Here is a 21649-nt window from a genome sequence, read left to right on the forward strand (position 1 = left end):
GAAGTAAGAGAAAGAGGAAACAGGTGCTGTGGAGTTGTTGGTCATATAGATTCCCAAAAAAACAAGGAGAAGTTCATCCTGGTGTTCAGAACCAAATCATATACATGTAAATGTGATCAATGCCTTGAACAGGGAAATAGCTAAGAAGTACATTTTGGGGAATGAGGTATTTACAGCCTTATGCAAAAGAAAATAAAAGGCTGTAGGAGAGTGGGGTGTGATAGACATGGGGATGCCCTCCCCAGATCCCCTTTTAAAGTACTTGCTACCCAGATATGGATAGGGCGCTCAGCAAACAGCCTGAAAGTGTCAGTTCCTTTGAAATCTGCCTCAACTGCAGAGCCACCTTGCCTGGGGTCACAATCCCTTCCCAGAAAGTTCACAACTGGGCCCTGAGCAGGGCTACATTCCTCCTCACATGGGGATCCAGGTTGACAGAAGGTCCCTGTCTGAGACATTGTCAGTCTTGAGGCAGAAAGAAACAAGTGTATGGAGAATCTAAATAGTGGCTCTGAAAGCTCTTGTTCAGGGTAGCACACATCATTTCTACTCACATTTATTTGGCCAAAACAAATCACATGGCCCAGCTTGATTGCAGTGGAGTAGGAAGTGTAATCCTAAGAGTGTAAGAAAATATTTTGGAAACGAATACAGTCAGCCAGGCATAGTGGCCCATGCCTATAGTCCCAGCTACTCAGAAGACTGAGGCAGGAAGATTGCTTGAGCCCAAGAGTTTAAGTCCAGCCTGGGCAACATGTCTCTTAAGAAAAAAAAAAAAACTATCAAGAATATTTACTCATAAATATTCACTTTTATTCCTTTTATATACCTTTCCTTCCTTAGAGAAATAACAAAAATTCCATTCCAATGCGATGTCCCATCATAGACAAAGTCCAGATCATGTGGTGGTCCTTCTATCAGGCCTGGGTATGACTCCTTTGGAGATGTATGACTTAAAATACAAGTTATCACGCATACACACACATTATACAATAGTGAAATAAATAGTAACAGAATAACATTTAATAATCCTCTCATTTGATAGGCCAGGAGTGGTGGCTTATGCCTATAATCTCAGCACTTTGGGAGGCCAAGGCAGATGGATCCCTTAAGTATGGGAAGTTGAGACCAGCCTGGGCAACATGGTGAAATCTTGTCTCTAAAAAATATTACAAAAATTATCAGGCATGGTTGTGTATGCCTGTGATCACAGCTACTCAGGAAGCTGAGGTGGGATGGATATTGCACAATGGCACTCCAGCCTGGGCGATAGAATGAGACCCTGCCTCAAAAAAAAAAAAAGCACCTCTCATCTGGGAAGGGGAAGAATGGGAGGCACAGAATAGTCTCTGGTCCATAGAAATTTTGAAATGTTGCTGGGCAGACACTGTGACGCACTGTTACCCAGGGGTGGGGACTGTTTCCTAAGTGGTTCTGATTCTAGTCAGTAGTTCCCGATGGCTTTTTCCTCCATTTCACTCCAGCTTTACTGAGGTATGATTGACAAATAAAATTGTGTATCTTCACAGCGTACAACATGATGTTTTGATACATTTATACACTGTGGAATGATTAAACCCAGCTAATTAACATATCTATCACCTCACATAGGTATGTTTTGTGATAAGAACAATTAATTTCTACTCTCTTGGGAATTTTTAAGTATACAATACATTATTATTCCTTGTAGTTGCCATGCTGTACAATAGATCTCCAGAACTTATTCATTTTGTGTAACTGAAACTTTTGACCATTTGACCAACATTTCCCCATGCTCCAGCCTCTGTCCACCATCCAGCCCCTGGCATTCTTTCTTTGCTTCTATGAATTCGACTTTTTTAGATTCCACATATAAGTGGAATCACGTGGCAGTCGTCCTTCTGTGGCTGGCTGATTTCACTTAGCATAATGTCCTTCAGGTTCATCCACGTTGTTGCAGATGACAGAATTTTCTTCTTTTCTAAGGCGGAATAGTATTCCCGTGTGTGTGTGTGTGTGTGTGTGTGTGTGTGTGTGTGATACTTTCTTTAACTATTCATGCATCAATGGACAGTTTGGTTAATTCCATATCTTGGCAATTATTAATAATGCTACAACAAACATGAGATTGTAGATACCTCATTGGCCTACTGATCTCATATCTTTTAGACATACACCCAGAAATAGGATTGCTGGATCATATGACAGTTATGTTTATTTTTAATTATTTTTAGAAATTCGATTTCACTCTGTTGCCCAGGCTAAAGTGCAGTGGTGGCATCCTAGATCATTGCAGCCTCAAACTTCTGAGCCCAAGTGACCCTCCCGCCTCAGCCTGCAGAGCAGCTGGGAACACAGGCTCATGCCACCATGCCCAGGTAATTTTAAAAAATGTTTTGTAGAGATAAGATCTTGTTATGTTGCCCAGGCTGGTCTCAGATTCCTGGTTTCAAGTGGTCTTCCTGCCTTAGCCTCTGAAAGTACTGGGGTTACAGGTGTGAATCACTTAGCCTGGCCTATTTTTAATTTTTTGAGGAACCGCCATATTGTTTTCTCTAATGGCTGCACTAATTTAAGTTCCCACCAACAGTGTGCAGATACTGCCTTTTCTCCACATCCTTGTCAACACTTATCTTTTGTCTTTTTAATAATAGCTATATGGGTATGAGATGATACCTCTTTGTGTTTTTAATTAATATTTCCTTGATTATTAGTAATATTGAACACTTTTTCATATACCCATTGGCCATTGAAATGTCTTATTTTGAGATATTTGTCTACTCAGAGCCTTTGCTTGTTTTTAAATTGAATTATTTGTTTCCTTGCTATTGAATTGTTTGAGTTCTTTTTATATTTTAGATACTAACCCCTTATTAGATGTATGGTTTGCAAATATTTTCTCTCCTTCTGTAGGTTGTCTCCATTCTTTTGATAATTTCCTTTGCTGTGCAGAAGCTTTTTAGTTTTGTGTCATTCATATGTCTTTTTTTGCTTTTGTTGCCTGTACTTTTGGGGTCATATTCTAAATATTCATTGCCAAGACCAACATCAATAAATTATCTTTTGGGTTTTCTGCCAGTGGTTTTACAGTTTCAGCTTTTACATGTAAGTCTTTAATCAATTTTGAATTTATTTTTATATGGTAAGAGATAAAGACCCAATTTCATTCTTCTGCATTGGATATCCAGTTTTCCCAACACTATTTATTGAAAAGAGTATCCTTTCACCATGTATGTTCAAGGTATCTTTCTCAAGGTTGCTTGGCCTATGAATGTGTATATTTATTTCTGGGATCTCTATTCTGTTTAATTGGTCTATATGACTCTCTTTATGCCAGTACCATGCTGTTTTGATTACTATAGCTTTGTACTACATTTGGAAATCAGGTAGTGTAAAGTCTCCTGCTTTGTTCTTCTTACTCAAGATTGCTTAGGCTATTTGGGGTCTTTTGTGGTTCTATAGAAATTTTAAGATTATTTTTCTATTTCTGTGGGAAATGTCCTTGGAATTTTGATAGAAGTTGTAGTGAATCTGTAGTTCACTTTGGGTGGAATAAACATTTCAACAATATTAATTCTTCCAATCCATGAACATGGGATATCATTTCATTTATTAGTGCCTTCTTCAATTTCTTTCATCAATGTTTTATAATTTTTAATGTACAGATCTTTCACTCCCTTTGTTCAACTTATTGCTAAGTGTTTTTTTTTTGTAGCTGTTGTAAATGGGATTGGTTTTCTTCATTTCTTTTCTTTCCTTTTTTTTTTTTTTTTTTTTTTTGAGACAGAGTCTCACTTTGTCACCCAAACTGGAGTGCAGTGGCTTGATCTTGGCTCACTGCAACCTCCACCTCTTGGGTTCAAGTGATTCTCCCATCTCAACCTCCTGAGTAGGTTGGATTACAGGTGTCCACCACCACGCCCAGCAAATTTTTGTATTTTTAGTAGAGATAGGGTTTTACCATGTTGGCCAGGCTGGTCTCAAACTCCTGGCCTCAAGTGATCCACCCACCACAGCCTCCCAAAGTGCTGGCATTACAGGTGTGAGTCACCATGACTGGCTGATTTCTATTTTGCATAGTTGTTATCGGACAGAAACGTTGCTGATTTTTGCATTATTGGTTTTGTACCTTGCAACTTTACTGAATTTGTTAATTGGTTCTAACAGTTCCTCTGGAGTTTTTAGGGTTTTCTTGAAGGGAAACGCCCTGAAACCATTGCTACAGAATAAAAGATGAAATGCTCCTGATTATTGTAAATACAAAATTGCATGCAGGATTGTGTAAAGACAATGCAATGTTGGGCTGCCAGAATGAGCCAACAGCGCATGATGTGCTTCCCCTGCAGAAAACCTATAAACGGACATGCAGTCAGGGAGGTTTCACATCACCAAGATTCCTATCCCAGAAAAGCAGATGTTCATAGCCCTGGGAATAGAATGCGACTCCTGTGGAGAGCCTATAAACGGACACATGAGGGTGCCTGTTCATATGAATAAGCTAGGGTTATAAACACCCTTATCTTGCCATGGCTCTTCTAGGTCTCTTTAGGGTTAAGGCATACTCTCGTCTGAGAATTTGTGGTCTAACCAGTTGTCTAGCTTCATGTCCTGTTTCTATTGATTGTTTGCAGCCAGCTTTTGCTGCAACTGTTAGTGCTGATTAATATCTTGCTAAACATAGGTTATGAATAGACTGTGTTTCTGTTTTAAGGCTCTATTAAAAATTGCTGATGCACACACTATATTGTAACTTCTTATCTCTGTATATTGCACTTCTGCATACTGTTAAAGAATTACTTCATCCCCATGTGACCATCTCACCTCATAATCAAATGACCTAAATCCCTCACTAACCTACCCCTGCCCTCACCAAACTTAATAATAAATGCTGGCATATCCAGTGCATTGGCAGCATCGCAGGACCAGAAAGCAGTGACTCCCCTGGACCCAGCTTTCACTATCTCATGTGTGTCTTTTATTTCTCGACCTGCCGATCTGTCTGGGAACAAAGAAAGAGCCCCATTGCAATGCGGGCTGCTGGCCCGATCCCGCAATATTTTCTATATATAATATCATGACATCTGCAAACACAGATAATTTTATTTTGTCCTTTCCAATTTGGGTGCCTTTATCTCTTTTTCTTGCCTAATTGCTCTGGCTAGGAATTCAGTATCTCTTGAATAGAACCCATGGTTCCTGCTTTCACTCTCAGGAGGGTGTCATTAACTTTTTCCTTTTTTTTTTTTTTTTTTTTTTTGAGACAGAGTCTCACTCAGTCGCCCTTCTTCCACTTTTAAAGTGGAAGGTTTCCCTTTTCTATTATTTTCTTCAACCACATTTAAAGCAGGAACTGGGGACTATACCTTCCTTTAGAGCTCACCATCTTTCTCAACCTACTGCTTGCCCAAAGAATGTTGGAGTTCAAGGGCTGTGTTAGGTCTCAAAGCATCACAGTTTTTGCTTTCTGGATTTTAAAAATCTAGGTCTGGCTCCTTGGCAATTTAACTTTATCAAAAACATCTTGTTGGTTTTTTTTCAAATCTGTATGGTCCCAGTTAACTCTGTGTGCTAATACAATTCAATATTTTTGAGACGTGCTTTTCTCTTTGGATTTAATTATATTACCTTGAATTAGCAGGCTTTCATCAGAAAGCAATGCACTCAAGCTCTTTTCTCTGAGCAATTTTGTCCACTGAAAGGATTTATTGACTGACATCTTAGTTGATTCAGAGGTTTCCACCATAGGTTTAATAGCTACTTATTAACTGCCTCTTTGCCAAAGACTGAGTTTGAATTTCTGTCTTTGTTACCCAAAGACATTCTCAGATTTTTTATTAGTTGAAGAAAAGAAATATTTGCAACTTCTTATTCTAAAAGTCCAAAAATGTGTAGACCATTTTCTTCCCTTCCTGCTTGCAGAGAGTTTAGTGCTTTTCCAAGCTTATTGTTCCTCCCACCTTTTGTATTACCCTACCTATTAGCAATCAAACTATATTACTAGAATCTGTGTCCTTACTTCTTCACTCAAATCCACAGGCTCATTTAATACATTATCTTCATTCTAAGTTATTAAAGGTGACTGCTTTGTCCAGTCTTTCACTACTACAAAACAGGGGTTGCTGTCTTCCCAGCCTCCAATAATATTTTCCCCATTGCTCACCACTCAGCCCTGGAACCAAAGCCACAATTTAAGTTATTTTGTTATGCAGCATCCCCCTCTAAGCACCAATTTCTGTATAAATCAGAACTAGCCAGATTTTGCCGTGGTAACAAATTATCCCCAAAGTTTCCGTGACTGTTTAAAAATAACAAATGTTAATTTCTTTCTTAAACGACATGTCTGTTGTGGATCCCATTTGGCTCTACTCTTCATTGTTTTCATTCCAGGACCCAGACAAAGCAGCCACATCTGGGTCATTGCCTATCTTATACCAGGAAGAAAAAAGAACATGGCAGAAACACTCAATGGTGCTTCAGAATTCTTCTTGGAAGTAACACACGTTACACCTGCTTATATTTCATTGATCATAACATGTCACATTGCCAAGCCTGACACCAATGAGACACAGAATATGACCTACTTCTGCATAGGGACATCAACCTTACCAAACAATATTTCAATTTACCACACCATCTTTTGCTCCAAGATGACTGTACCAGATTCTGGCATCTTGTCCACATTTCAGCCAGCAGAAAAGAGTTCACACTCTTTTCAAGGGCACAATATGAAAATTACACACATTACCTTCCAATATTCCATTGGCCAGGCCTTGGGAACAAGCCATATCTATCTGCTTTGGAGCATAGGAAATATAGTTTGTGGTTTTTTTGTTTTGGGGTATTTTTTTTTTTGGTCTATCTTCCCCACTACCCCCAAAATCACACAGTTCTTACCTGGGCACCCCGATAGTGGGTTTTTTGTTTTGTTCTGTTTTTTTTTTTTCTTTAATCTGGTCCAATAATTATGTCTTACTTGGAATTTAGTCTCAACACTATTGAATAAATAACAACAATCCAGTCTCCACTATAGGCTCTGCACAGCTGCCAACGCTAACGTGGAAGATGGCAAGGAGTCCTGTGCCTTGTCTTCTCACTCTGGGAACACAGGCTGTGAGTTAGAACGGCAACAAAAATGTTCTGTCTCCAGATCTGAAACACAGTGGGCATGTAGAGCTGGGACATGGAGTGCCACACAACTGCCATCTGCAGGGTCCAGGTGATGGATGCCTTTATTGGATGTCAAACTGAAAACAAGCAAGAGAACTGTGTTCTCATCTGAGGAGAATGTAATCACTCCTTCCACAACTGTTGCATGTCCCTATGGGTACAACAGAGCCATCACTGACCTCTCTGCCAGTAAGACTGGGTGGTCCAAAGAATCAGAGATGGAGAGTAGTAGAAGGCTTTCTTAGTGCACTTGTCCTGACCCCTGGTGGATCTTGTTATCAAGTGTCCAACAAAGGCTGGAACATTCCAGGGCATTAATTCTTCAAATAGGATGCCATGGATCTGTCTTTTGGAACTCCTCAAAGGCAGAATTTACAATTTCATCCGTTTTATTTTCAGAAATTCTCTATAATTAAGAAGATAATTTACTAAAAATGGTCTTTCCTACCTGTGGTGTGTCACACACACTGATTAGAAGTGCTATAAAAAAGAAAATTCCAAATCGAATGACCTTCAAAATTTGCCTATTAATATACAATGTGTTATGAAAACAGTTCCATTCATTCAGAGAACTTCTGCATGCTTATGGTTGATCAGGTTTTAAAAAAGAGAATAGTAATAAATAAAGTACAGTTTAAAACCCAGAATTGGCAGGGTATGGTGGCTCATTGCCTATAATCCCAACAGGTGTGACTAGGGTGAGAGGAGTGACACAGGGCCGGGCAAATGCAAAGTTGGATCCGTTCTTCATTTAACATTTTTATATTTTATTCATCAAAAATGTTTGCATTAATTTTTATTTTAAAATATTGTGCATCTTGGTCACTGAGAGGTGGTGTTTCTTTGGTGCCCCCTTCCATTTTGCACTAGCAGGTGCCTCACTCTCCTGCCTCTCTCTCCTTACCCAGCCCTCCCCATAGGCTCATTGTCTTAAGTGCGGTGATGATTTCAAGGGATTCTACATAGGTGGATATCCATCATTTTGTACACTTTAAACAAGTGCAATTTCATGTATGTCGATTACAGCTCAATACAGCTATTTTTATAGTAATATATAAAGCAATAGGGCACAGGCTCTGTGCACTGGTCGCCTTTCCCTGCAGCTGTGGTCTCAGGCCTAGTTTGTCGCATCTCCAGAACCCAGAGGCCAAGACAATCCCCCAAGGCAACGCCCTTGGCGCGGGACCTGAGACTCCTGCTGCAGGCATCTTCTTTGGCTCCTCCTGGGCGGGGTGCTGCGCTCAGAAGCTTAGGCCCGCACCCACCTCCCTACCCTACGCGCCTCCCCAACCCCCTGCTACTCGCGCGCTGCAGAGATTGATGCCCACCCACTCCTTTTCCGGGCAGGCGAGGATTAGACGGGGTCCAGCCCCAGGGGACGCTGGCCTTCACGCCCACCAACAACTGGTCAGGGTGAGGACCCCCAGACCCGCCGGGATGAGGGGAGAATCTGAAGTTCGCAGGGTCTGCGAAAGAGGCTGGAGAAAGCTCATTTGGGGGAAAAAAAAAAAAAAAAAAAAAAAAAAAAAAAGACGTACAAGTGTCTACAGGGCCCTCAGATGTGGTTTAAATTCTCCGCAAGGAAACCGAGGCGGGTACTGAGGTCGGTCTCACCCTTTCCAGGGCGCACAGTGAGGTCAACCCGGGAATGGCTGTCACCGCGGGAGGAGAGCAGCCCAGGGAACGAAAGATGCGTCCAGTTACCAGGGAAACGTCCTGGACACGTGTGGTCATCCCTGCGGGAATGAGGTTGAGTGATTCCTTAGGTCAGGCACTGCGGTTAAGTCCTGCAATCCCAGCAAATTCACGGGCAAAGGCAGAGGCGGGAGGATTTCTTTTTCTTTTTTTTTTTTTTTTAATTAGCCAGGCGTGGTGGCCCTAACCTATAGTGATAACTACTTAGGAAACTAAGGCAGGAGGATCCCTTTAGCTCAAGAGTTGGAGGCCGCAGTGAGCCGTGGTCGCGCCACTGCACTCCAGCCTGGGCGACAGAGCTAGTTCCTGTTTCAAAAAAGAAACAATTCCTCAAATGTTAATTATGAAATATTTCAGACGTACAAAAAAGTGTACCCACCGGCGCAACCACTTCCACCTTAGCAAGTGAAGCCCCACTACAATCGAAGCGTCAGGCGTATCCTCCCGGGCCTCTTTCCCTCCCTCCCAGGCCCTTCCCTCTCCCGATTTCCCTTCGGCCCCTCCTTTCCCCTCCCTCCCCTCCTGACCTCGACTTCCTTCCCTTCTCTGTCTAAGGGGCAGGGCGGAAGATCGAGCCTCAGCGCTGCCCCACACCCACGCTGGATTTAAAGCCCACGCAGTAGGCGTCTGTCTCCCCGTGGCAGCGTTTTCTTGTCCTCCCCGGGACTGGGAGAGGGCAGCGCTCCTCGTTCCCTTTCCTGCTGCAGGAAAGCGAGACCGCCTTCAGCCTTCTCTCTGCGCCTCCCAGACCCTCAGCTCTCCAGTGATTCTGATGGCCCTGCACTGGGAGGGGGTCACCCATTCAGCAAAAAGTCACCGAGGGCCCAAAATGTTTTGCCAGAGAACTAGGACGGCTGAAAATGTTACCCTGATGGTACAAACGGAATAACTCCGTAGGCGCACATAATTAGCTGTTTTCTGAGGATATAGAAAGCCACTATGGGTGGAGTGGCTCACGCCTGTAATCCCAGCACTTTGGGAGGCCAAGGTGAGAGGATCGCTTGAGGGGAGTTTAAGACGAGCGTGGACAATTCAGAGAGATTCCATAGCTACAAAAAAAAAAAAAAAAATTAGCCGAATATGGTGAGCAGGCCTGTAGTCTCATCTACTGAGGAGCCTGAGGTGAGAAGATCACATGATCCCAGGAGTTTGAGACCAGCCTGGGCAACAAAGGGAGACCTCCTCTATACAAAAAAGAGAAACAAAACTAACCAGGCCTGGTGGCCTGCGCCTGTAGTCCTAACTACTCAGAAGGCTGAGGTGGGAGGATCCCTTGAGCCCAGAGTTTCCAGGCTGTAGTGACTGCACTCCAGCCTGGGCAAAAGAGCAAGACCCTGTCTCAAAAAAAAGAAAAAGAAAAAGGAAAGGAAAGGAAGAGAGAGAAAGAAAGAAAAGAAAAGTCAATGCATACTGCTGGTGAGTCAAGGAAGTAACCATGTTCTCCCGAAGTAGCAACCATAGTTATAAAATAACTATCATATGATCCAGCAATCCCATTTCTGGATGTATATCTTGTTTTATATTAAATTTCAATTTTCTAGCACCCTTTTCTGAGTATATATCTAAAAGATATGAAATCAGTATGTCAAAGAGGTATCTACATTCCCGTGTTCATTGCAGTATTATTAATAATTACCAAGATATGCAATTAAACTGTCCATCTATGCATGAATGGATACAGAAAATGTGTTACATATGCACACACACACACTCTCAAGCACACACCACACAAAATGAAATACTCTTCAGCCTGAGAAAAGAAGGAAATCCTGTCATTTGCAACAATAAGGATGAACTCAGAGGACATTATGCTAAGTGGAATAATCTAGGCACAGAAGGACAAATACTGCATTATTCCAATTATATGTGGAATCTAAAATAGTTGAATTAATGGAAGCAGAGAGTAGAAGAATGCCAGGGGCTGGATGGAGGACAGAGGTCAGGGAATGAGGAGATGTTGGTCAAAAGATACAAGGTTTCAGTTAGGATGAATAAGTTCTTGAGATCAATTGTACAGCATGGTGAGTATAGAGAATAATAATGTATTGTATACTTAAGGGTATTAGAAAGCAAGATCTGGATCCTCATTGTTATTTATTTGTTTAATTTGTTGATGTTGACTGTTGTGGAATTTTTTTTTTTTTTTTTGAGAGAGTGTCTTGCTTTGTCACCCAGGCTGGAGTGCAATTGTGCAATCTCAGCTCACTGCAACCTTCGCCTCCCAGGTTCAAGCTTTTCTCATGCCTCAGCCTCCCAAGTAGCTGGGACTACAGGCTTGTGCCACCATGCCCAGCTGAATTTTTTTGTATTTTTGGTAGAGGTGGGATTTCACTATATTGGTCAGGTTGGTCTCAAACTCCTAGCCTCAAGTGATCTGCCCACCTCAGCCCTCAAAGTGCTGGGATTACAAGCATGAGCCACCATATTTGATCTGTTGTGGTTTTTGCCAGATATCCTGTATACGTCTAATACTAGAACAATCTGAGCAACTAAATAAACAATGTAGCATTGGAATATAATGCAAAGTATTAAATAAATATCTGTAAGTCCATTCTTACAAGTAAAGGAATAATTCCAAATAATTTATGTAGATAAATTATCTACATATTTGATAAATGATTATATATATATATGTATGTGTGTGTGTGTGTGTCCTGATTTACTTGATTTTTTTTTCTATATACTTTCATGGTTTGGTGGGCCATTGTAATGGACTGAATGCTTGCATCCCACCCTTCACCCCCAAATTCCCATGTTGAAGCCCCAACCGGTAATGTGGAGCTGGGGCTGCTAAAAAAGTAATTAAGGTTACATGAAGTCGTGGTGGGGCTCTGATCTGCTCTTGGTGTCCTTATAGGGAGAGACCCCAGAAAGCTTGTTCCTTCCCTCCCTGTGCATGCAAACAAGAGGGCCTGGGAGCACACAGAGAGAAAATCAAGTAAATAGAAAAAATATATATAAATGATAAAATATCATTTATGTGGATAAATTATTTTGCAGGATATGCAGATATTGGCCCCCTCAAGAAAGTGGAGCTTCAATTCCCACCCTTTTGAGTGTGAGCTGCCCTTAGCAACATGGGAGGAAGGGAAAGTAACTTCACTGTGGAGAAACCTGGCAAACACTTCCTCTGTCTGCTGGCCAAGGTTAATATCATCAGTGATAAGGCATGTTGATAGCATATACGCTTGATGTGATGTGATGAGAATAACTCTTCATTTCTGTGGTCTTCCTCTTGAAAACCTATAATCCCAGTCTGAGAAAAAAATCAGACAAACCCAAACTGAAGGACATTTTATTTGTAGATACCTGACCAATACTCCTCAGAACTGTCCAGGTCATCAAAAATAAAGCATCACAGGTCAGAGGAGGGTAAGGAAACATGACCACTAAATGTAGTATGGTGTCCTGGATGGGATCCTGGAATAAAGACACTAGAGAAAAACTGGAGAATCCAGGCCGGGCGCGGCAGCTCACGCCTGTAATCCCAGCACTTTGGGAGGCCGAGGCGGGCGGATCACGAGGTCAGGAGAACAAGATCATCCTGGCTAACATGGTGAAACCCTGTCTCTACTAAAAAAAAAAATACAAAAAATTAGCCGGGCGTGGTGGCCGGCGCCTGTAGTCCCAGCTGCTTGGGAGGCTGAGGCAGGAGAATGGCGTGAACCCGGGAGGCGGAGCTTGCAGTGAGCCGAGATCGCGACACTGCACTCCCGCCTGGGTGACAGAGCGAGACTCTGTCTCAAAAACAAACAAACAAACAAAAAACTAGAGAATCCAAACACAATGTGGGGTTTAGTTAATAGTCATGTACTAAGTAAGGTTTGTTCCTTAGTTATGATGAGTGAATCACAACAATATGGTAATAAAAAAGGGAACTAGCCACTGCAATGGCTCACACCTAATCCCAGCACTGTAGGAAGCCCACGCAGGAGGATTGCTTGAGCCTGGGAGTTTGAGACCAGCCTGGGCAACATAATAAGACCCCGTCCTCTACAAAAAAAGTTTCTAAAAATTAGCTAGGTGTAGTGGCATGTACCTGCAGTTCCAGCTTCTCAGCTAGTTGGGGTGAGAGGATCACTGGAGTCCAGGAGTTAAAGGCTGCAGTGAGCTTTGATCACCCAACTGTACTCCAGCCTGGGTGAGAGAGCAAGACCTTGTCAAAATAAAATAAAATAAAATAAAGAGGAAACTAAATGAAGGGGACACAGGAACTTTCTGTACTATCTTTGTAACTTTTTCTGTAATTCTCCAACTATTCTAAAATAATAAGTTAATTTAAAATATAAAAACACTTTGTTTCACTTTATAATGGCTGGGTAGGTTTTCAGATCTTTAATGAAGTACGTCCCAGATGTCTAGAGGCAGAGTCCAGAGACAGGCAGGCACCCAATTGAGCCTGGTGCACTGGCTCACGCCTATAATCCCAGCAATTTGGGAGGCTGAGGCAGGAGGATCACTTGAGCCCAGGAGTTTGAGGCTATAGTGAGCTATGATTGCACTACTGCATTCCAAACTGGGCAACATAGTGAGATCTTGTCTCTCAAAAAAAAATGGAAAGTTAATGTTGCTTAATCTTTTACTGGCTCGTTTTGGCTCTCGCATGGAGTCACTGGCCTCAGTCTTCTCCTTTTCCCCCATTTAATCATTTATTTTACAAGACCATTTTTTTTCCAGTTTAATGAGACACAAACTCTCAACTTTTTATTTAAAACAGAAATGCAGTAGATCTGTAAGCTAAATCTTTTGCCATTCATATGGAAACAAATATCAGTAATCCTCTTTGGTCTAAACAAAATTTCATAATTATTTATACATTTAAAAATATATATTGTTTCAAATATTGTTAGTGGGGCAATAAATCATAAAGAGATACAACCAGTCAAAATTAGACTTTTAAAGAATTACTCTCAACGACATTACAACAACTCCAAAGTCCAGGGATCTTATAAGACTAATTTATTAGGAACAACATTTACAAAGATAGCTTTTTAATGCTGAGTTGTACCTGATTTAGTGCAGTCAGAAAGAAAGAAGCAGCATTTTTCTCCTTACTTTGCTGATCTGTCAGATTTTGCTTAAGTTAGGAGAACCTACAATTTCAAGGCTAGATAACTGGAATTCCATGAGTTAACACAGAAAGACAGGAGAAAGGCAGGGAAGTTCAAAACTCACAATCTGGGGGGAAATCAGCAGAGTAAGATTATTAATAAGTGAAATGTTGGGCATATGATTTCTTAATTTCCATTAGTTATGCAAATTTTTTATTGTTAGTATTTAGATTAGTGTTTTAGAATGTTTTGTAGAGACTGAAAAGCAAATAAATAATTGCATTAGTATTGTTAAGTATCAGTGTTTTCTGTTTGACAAATAATCATACAGCTGTGTTCTCGGGCTGCAATAACAAAACAGCAGAGACTGAGCAGCTGAAACAACAGAAATTTGTTTCTCACAGTCTGGAGGCTGGAAGTCCAAGACAGAGGTGCCAGCAGCAAGAGTTTCATTGTGAGGGTTCTCCTCTTGGCTTGTAGGTGGCTGCCATCTCTCTGTGTACTCCCATGCCCTCTTGTTTGCATGCACAAGGAGGGAGGGAACAAGCTCTCTGGGGTCTCCTCCTATAAAGACACCAACCTTAGCAGATCACAGCCCCACCATCACTTCATGTAACCTTCGTTACTTTTTTAACAGCCCCAGCTCCACACTATAGGTTGGGGCTTCAACATGGGAATTTGGGGATGAAGGGTGGGATGCATTCAGTCCATAACAATGGCCCACCAAACGATGAAAGTAAATGGAAAAAAAAATCATAGTTCAAGAATGACATAAAACTTCACTAGGTGTGTTACAGAGCAATGCATAGAACTAAACTGAGAAGTTAAAAACATAAACTCATTGGTTTTTAAAGACAATCTTTCCCAAGTTCGGTTCACCTTAGGGCTGATACACACCTTCAGAACCAGATTTTGGTCTCTAATATTATCTTCCACTGAAAGCCAGGGCAAACAGGTTTCTGTTCATTTCATTTTGGCCTATAATTTCTCTTTAAAGTGACCATTAATGTTCACTATCACAATTAAGGCTTCGTCTGCGCCATTCTGAGAACAAGCTCTGAAGATCACAATTTTAAAGGATTAAATATTCACAACGGTATTCTTTGTTCTGACAAAATTATTAATCTGACAGTGATTGAATTATCTTCGGACTCTCCCAAGCCCTAAATGAATACAGCGAAGATGAATGTGAAGAATTCAGGAACAATTGCTTCTGCTATGGACAGTAAGCTCCTAACAGACCAGGCTTCTGCAGAAAACAATTCTGGACAAATTTTTAAAAACAACAAACTACATGAAGGGACTTAAAAAAAGAAGCCCAGCCTTGGAAGAAAGAAAGGCTACACACTGAGCTTCTTATTTTTATGGCTTTTACCCAAAGTGCAAGACACAGATCCGCGTCGTGCAGGGCAGCTAAAGTTCCTTTAGAAAGCCACCATCTTTCTGGCTGAAAGAGTCAGGGGTCAGAACGGGGGTAACCACCACTGCCGAAAAGAGTTGGGTGAGGAACCCTGAAAGGAGAGCCAGAAATGGGGGAGCTCCAAACTCTTTGTGTCAGCTCTGTCCAAATCTCTGACTTGTAAACTAAAAAGAAAGGTTTCTACCATCAGCAGACCGTCACCCATAGACATTTACAGAGCATTTTGGGTTGGAGTTCTTCCTAATGGCCACCCTACAGAAAAATATATAGGTGTTGTTTTGCCCTGGAAGCCAGACAGATCAGAATATTGGGTAAGATAGCTGGGTCAGTTGTCCTTGGATGGATCCCAAACACTATGTTCCTTTCCAGGCCTGAGAATCGCCGGACACTGTCCAAAACAATGTGATCACCCAACATATCACATGCATCTCTGAGCTGCACAACCCTTTTCTTCCTCATTGCTTTCAAGAGCTCATACTTATAGCGTTCCACTTCTTTTGCAGTGCTGACAAGCACAGCAACATCCTTTGGAGAATAGCCCCTTTCAAAGAAGAACCTGCAGGTGTCTGCCACAAAGGTCACTATTTGCTCCACAGTCAAGTGTTTCTTAATTTGTAAGGTTCCCTGAACACCCTGGGACCATTCAGCTTCAAGAAGTACCTCAAGGGAACCAGGGGGGATGTTAAATGAAGGATTATTTCTAATTACTTGCATTTCTTTTTGTAAGTACTTGGCTATTGGATCTGCATTGCGAACTATTCTGGTGAGCTCTTCTCTTGGATACTGGTCTGAGAGAAGGGGGAGGCCACTGCAATTCAAGTGGCTGGTCTGAAAGTAGTCCAGAAAGATCCAGAGAATTCCTGGGCCGTCCTTTGCTCTCCGAGTGATGGTTTTTGCCTTCCCATACCAGTCCCCATCCTCAGAACGGAAATTCTGAGCTTCGTCAATGACGATGTGTTGAATGTGTCCAAACTTTCCTTTTATGAAAGTTTTCCGGGTCTCTGCTTGGCAGATATTTTTATCACTGTAAAAATTAAAAGAACACACTCAAGTTTTATCCAAAAAAAGCAAGGGGAGAAAATGAATGTATCATGTTCCTCTGAGCACAGTATGTTATCACAGATGATTTTACCACTCAATTCTCAAGAAGGAAGGTGACTTAGCAGAAAAAATTAAACCCAGATTAAATAATACTTAGAGACATAAGATCCAACTGCTTACCTGATAAAGTTCCTCAGAGGCTGGTTTTCACAAATGTAAAGAATTCTCTTTTCCTCACAGTGAAACACATTCCTGATCTTCTCCATGATCTTCATGGCCATGATGGTCTTCCCTGAGCCAGGTAAGCCGTGGACAAACAATTCTCTGTTCTTGCGGAGGCTTCTGGAGAATATCTCATACTGCTGGGCTGTGAGCAGATTTAAAACCTCACAGCCGAGCTGGTCACTCAAGAGAGACCTGAAGCCGAGCAAGACAATCACGAGGGACTGCAGCAGGGCTTCCATGTGCTGGGTGCCTGCAAGTCTATAGGACGCGGGGTAATCCATAGGAGACACTGCAGCCTCCAAGGCCTCTGCACTGTTCTCAGGACTCAGGCAGAGGACCTTGGCCCTGACACACACCTTCCCGGTGTAGCCCCCCACGTTCACCAGGTTCTGCTTCAAAGTAAAGGCGGTGAGAGTGCAGTAGTCCTGGCCCTCTGCATCCTGCTCCCTGAGAACGGTGTAGAGAATGGGGGTGCTGTTCTGTGCTATCAGCAGAGCATCACAGATGACTCCTGGCTTCTCCTGCAAGTTCAGGTCCACAGCCCAGCTTCTAGAGAGGATCACAATTCCCTGGGAGAAAGGTTGCATTTGCTTGTTTATTAACTCCTGTAGTCCTTCGTGCTCTGAGGTCAGGTCCCTCCAGAGGGACTCCGGAGTATATCGCAAATGTCCTGGTGGGACTGTATGTGAAAAGAATGATAAATTAAGGGAAGAGAAATAACCCTATTGATTATGATGACTAATTATAATTAACTAATTGATTAACTGGATTATTACTTATGAAAGTTTCAAATATTATTTTATAAATATTAATTATAAAGGAAAAGAACGCTTGGAATACCTGGTATACTTCATCTAAATCCATGTGTTTTTTAAAAGTTACAACCTTGGGAAATTCCTTAACCTAAGACTTTGCTGTCTCATCTGTAAACCAGAACTAAGAATAGCACATTTCCGATGAGGAGGAATAAATGAAATAACATAAAATGTTTGGTTCATTGTAGCTGCTTGAGAAATGTTGGTTCTCTTCCTCCCCTTTCTACTTTCGAGGTACCTGAATCTCAAAATGCCCCATTGCTGGGAGTAGCAGGAGCCCCTCCCCCGGCCCCAGGAAGAAGGTATTCATTAACTCCATATTTGCGGGGCAGAGGGAGTCATATTAAAGCCTTTATTGGCAGCGAATTTCCTGCAGTCCTGGACTAGAAGATCCTTAAAGCTATCTCTCCTGAAGCAGAATTCTTGCATCACTTAAAGATCAACGTATGGCTCCCCACTATCACAAAAGTCTTCCCTTTGTCACACACAAACAAGAAATAATTCTGTGACATGAGAATATACTTGCATTGGAGGATTAGGAACTTATTTCAATGATCATGGGTTCCAAAGTTGGGGGGAAGATAACTATTGTCCTGTTGTGGTAGTGTTAGAGTACAAACCCAAATCAAGATTTGCAGTGGTAATTTCAAATGAAATTACCCAGATTTTATTGGTAATTGTTTATTGTTCATTGTTGCTGGTGCTTTGTCTTTCGTACCAGGTGCTCATACAACTTGATTATGCCTGCAACCTGGATGACAGTGAGTAGGAGATGGCATCTATCATGAGACACATCCAGATTTTAGAGATGTTAAAATATAGGGGGAAACACACATCTTAGAATGGATAAAATAGGATAACTGAGCATATGTTTAAAATGAAGCTTTGGAAGCCAAAGAAATGTAAAATAAGAAAATACACCATTTGTTGATTGTACCAGGGAATTTGCACGTATCTCTGGTCCTCACAAATTTTCCAAGGAATATATATTTATTCCCATCTTCATATGAGTAGATAAGGACTCAAAGAGGTCAAGTGAGAGCTGGGTGCAGCTACTCAGGAGGCTGAGGTAGGAGGATTGCTTGAGCCAGGGAATTTAAGGCTGCAGTGAGCTATGACTATACCACTGCACTCCATCCCGGGCGACAGAGCAAGATAGTGTCTCAAAAAATAAAAAATAAAAGAGATCAAGTGACTTGCCCAACATCACACCACTAGGAAAAGGCAGGGCCAGAGTCTGAACCCAAGTCTCTTGGACATCAGATCCTCTACTGTTTTTGCCCTGCCTGGCAAGTCACAGACTACTCCTGCCTGATAAATGGTAAAAGTCACTAAAACACTTGATATTTATTTACCTCATTATTGCATAGGTCTTCTTTTTCTTTAATTGTATAATGGAACATGCTTCTGAAGGAAATTATGGGAAGATCAGAAGTGTCTCTTTCATTTCTTTGATATTCCACATAACAGTAATGATAGGGACCAGACTAGATGTTCAATTAATGCCACCATTCCAGGTTCACCAGAGTAGTCATCACTCTCCATGTGATTTGAGGACTCTGTGCCTTTGCACAGGTTTGCTCTGAAACTCTGATGTCTTCTTCCACCTTGATCACTTGATAAACTCCTCATCCTCCCCAGAACTCCCATATTCATCCTTCTGTCCTTGGAGCTCCCACCTCGTATCCATTCTGGGAACTAATTTCAACCATGGATCTAGGGAATCTTTAGAAACAGCAGTTAAGGGTCCAGGGCAGTTGTTCTCAAACCATAAGAAATCAATCAGGTGAGGGAGCCTAAAGGTTTAGGACACCAAGAGGAAGAACACTGGGACTGGCTGATTCTGATCTGCTACACCAGGCCCTGAATATCTTTAGTGCCAGTAACCCCATTACAGACAAAATTTCTATTTGAGACAATCATTGCATTTATTCCAAGAGAAGCACTGACAGCATTGAATCCGAACCTAATTTATTGTCAATCAATGCTAATAATTAATGTGCTAAGAACATCTTTATTGCTTTTTTTAATTTTTTTATTATTATACTTTAAGTTCTAGGGTATATGTGCACAACGTGCAGGTTTGTTACATATGTATACGTGTGCCATGTTAGTGTGCTGTACCCATTAACTTGTCATTTACATTAGGTATATATCCTAATACTATCCCTCCCACTTGTCCCCTCCCCACAATAGGCCCCGGTGTGTGATGTTCCCCTTCCTGTGTCCAAGTGATCTCATTGTTCAATTCCCACCTATGAGTGAGAACATGCGGTGTTTGGTTTTCTGTTCTTGCAATAGTTTGCTGAGAATGATGGTTTCCAGCTGCATCCATGTCCCTACAAAGGACACAAACTCATCATTTTTTATGACTGCATAGTATTCCATGGTGTATTGTGCCACATTTTCTTAATCCAGTCTGTCACTGATGGACATTTGGGTTGATTCCAAGTCTTTGCTATTGTGTATAGTGCTGCAATAAACATACGTGTGCATGTGTCTTTATAGCAGCGTGATTTATAATCTTTTGGGTATATACCCAGTAATGGGATGGCTGGGTCAAATGGTATTTCTAGTTCTAGATCCTTGAGGAATCACCACACTGTTTTCCACAATGGTTGAACTAGTTTACAGTCCCAACAACAGTGTAAAAGTGTTCCTATTTCTCCACATCCTCTCCAGCACCTGTCGTTTCCTGATTTTTTAATGATTGCCATTCTAACTGGTGTGAGACGGTATCTCATTGTGGTTTTGATTTGCATTTATCTGATGGCGAGTGATGAAGAGCATTTTTTCATGTGTCTGTTGGCTGTATGAATGTCTTCTTTTGAGAAGTGTCTGCTCATATACTTTGCCCACTTTTTGATGGAGTTATTTGCTTTTTCTTGTAAATTTGTTTGAGTTCTTTGTAGGTTCTGGATATTAGCCCTTTGTCAGATGAGTAGATTGCAAAAATTTTCTCCCATTCTGTAGGTTGCCTGTTCACTTTGATGGTAGTTTCTTTTGCTGTGCAGAAGCTCTTTAGTTTAATTAGATCCCATTTGTCAATTTTGGCTTTTGTTGCCGTTGCTTTTGGTGTTTTAGATGTGAAGTCCTTGCCCATGCCTATGTCCTGAATGGTATTACCTAGGTTTTCTTCTAGGGTTTTTATGGTTTTAGGTCTAACATTTAAGTCTCTAATCCATCTTGAATTAATTTTCATATAAGGAGTAAGGAAAGGATCCAGTTTCAGCTTTCTACGTATGGCTAGCCAATTTTCCCAGCACCACTTATTAAATAGGGAATCCTTTCCCCATTTCTTCTTGTTTTTGTCAGGTTTGTCAAAGATCAGATGGCTGTAGATGCGTGGTATTATTTCTGAGGGCTCTGTTCTGTTCCATTGGTCTATATCTCTGTTTTGGTACCAGTACCATGCTGTTTTGGTACCAGTACCATGTTGTTTTGGTTACTGTAGCTTTGTAGTATAGTTTTAAGTCAGGTAGCATGATGCCTCCAGCTTTGTTCTTTTGGCTTAGGATTGTCTTGGCAATGCGGGTTCTTTTTTGGTTCCATATGAACTTTAAAGCAGTTTTTTCCATTTCTGTGAAGAAAGTCATTGGTAGCTTAATGGGGATGGCATTGAATCTATAAATTACTTTGAGCAGTATGGCCATTTTCACCATATTGATTCTTCCTATCCATGAGCATGGTATGTTCTTCCATTTGTTTGTGTCCTCTTTTATTTCACTGAGCAGTGGTTTGTAGTTCTCCTTGAAGAGGTCCTTTACATCCCTTGTAAGTTGGATTCCTAGGTATTTTATTCTCTTTGAGGCTATTGTGAAAGGGAGTTCATTCATGATTTGGCTCTCTGTTTGTCTGTTACTGGTGTATAAGAATGCTTGTGATTTTTGCACATTAATTTTGTATCCTGAGACTTTGCTGAAGTTGCTTATCAGCTTAAGGAGATTTTGGGCTGAGACAATGGGGTTTTCTAAATATACGATCATGTCATCTGCAAACAGTGACAATTTGACTTCTTCTTTTCCTAACTGAGTACCCTTGATTTCTTTCTCTTGCCTGATTGCCCTAGCCAGAACTTCCAACACTATGTTGAATAGGAGTGGTGAGAGAGGGCATCCCTGTCTTATGCCAGTTTTCAAAGGGAATGCTTCCAGTTTTTGCCCATTCAGTATGATATTGGCTGTGGGTTTGTCATAAATAGCTCTTATTATTTTGAGATACATTCCATCAATACCGAATTTATTGAGAGTTTTTAG

General features: G+C 41.3%; 1 protein-coding gene across 4 annotated transcripts in view; it reads right to left on the bottom strand.

The window, feature by feature from the left end:
- Positions 1-13785: 13785 nt before the first annotated feature.
- Positions 13786-21649, bottom strand: part of LOC105485140 (schlafen family member 11) — a 32585-nt gene continuing 24721 nt past the window's right edge. For all 4 annotated transcript variants that reach the window (XM_011747347.3, XM_011747344.3, XM_024793907.2 and 1 more), the window contains exons 5-6: positions 16534-17257; positions 13786-16336 (exon numbers count right to left, since the gene is read on the bottom strand). In XM_011747347.3, coding sequence (XP_011745649.2) covers positions 15565-16336; positions 16534-17257 — 1496 coding nt within the window. In that variant the 3' untranslated portion in view covers positions 13786-15564. The remainder of the gene's footprint in view (positions 16337-16533; positions 17258-21649) is intronic.

The sequence above is a fragment of the Macaca nemestrina genome, chromosome 17 (assembly GCF_043159975.1).
Source record: "Macaca nemestrina isolate mMacNem1 chromosome 17, mMacNem.hap1, whole genome shotgun sequence".
NCBI lineage: Eukaryota > Metazoa > Chordata > Mammalia > Primates > Cercopithecidae > Macaca > Macaca nemestrina.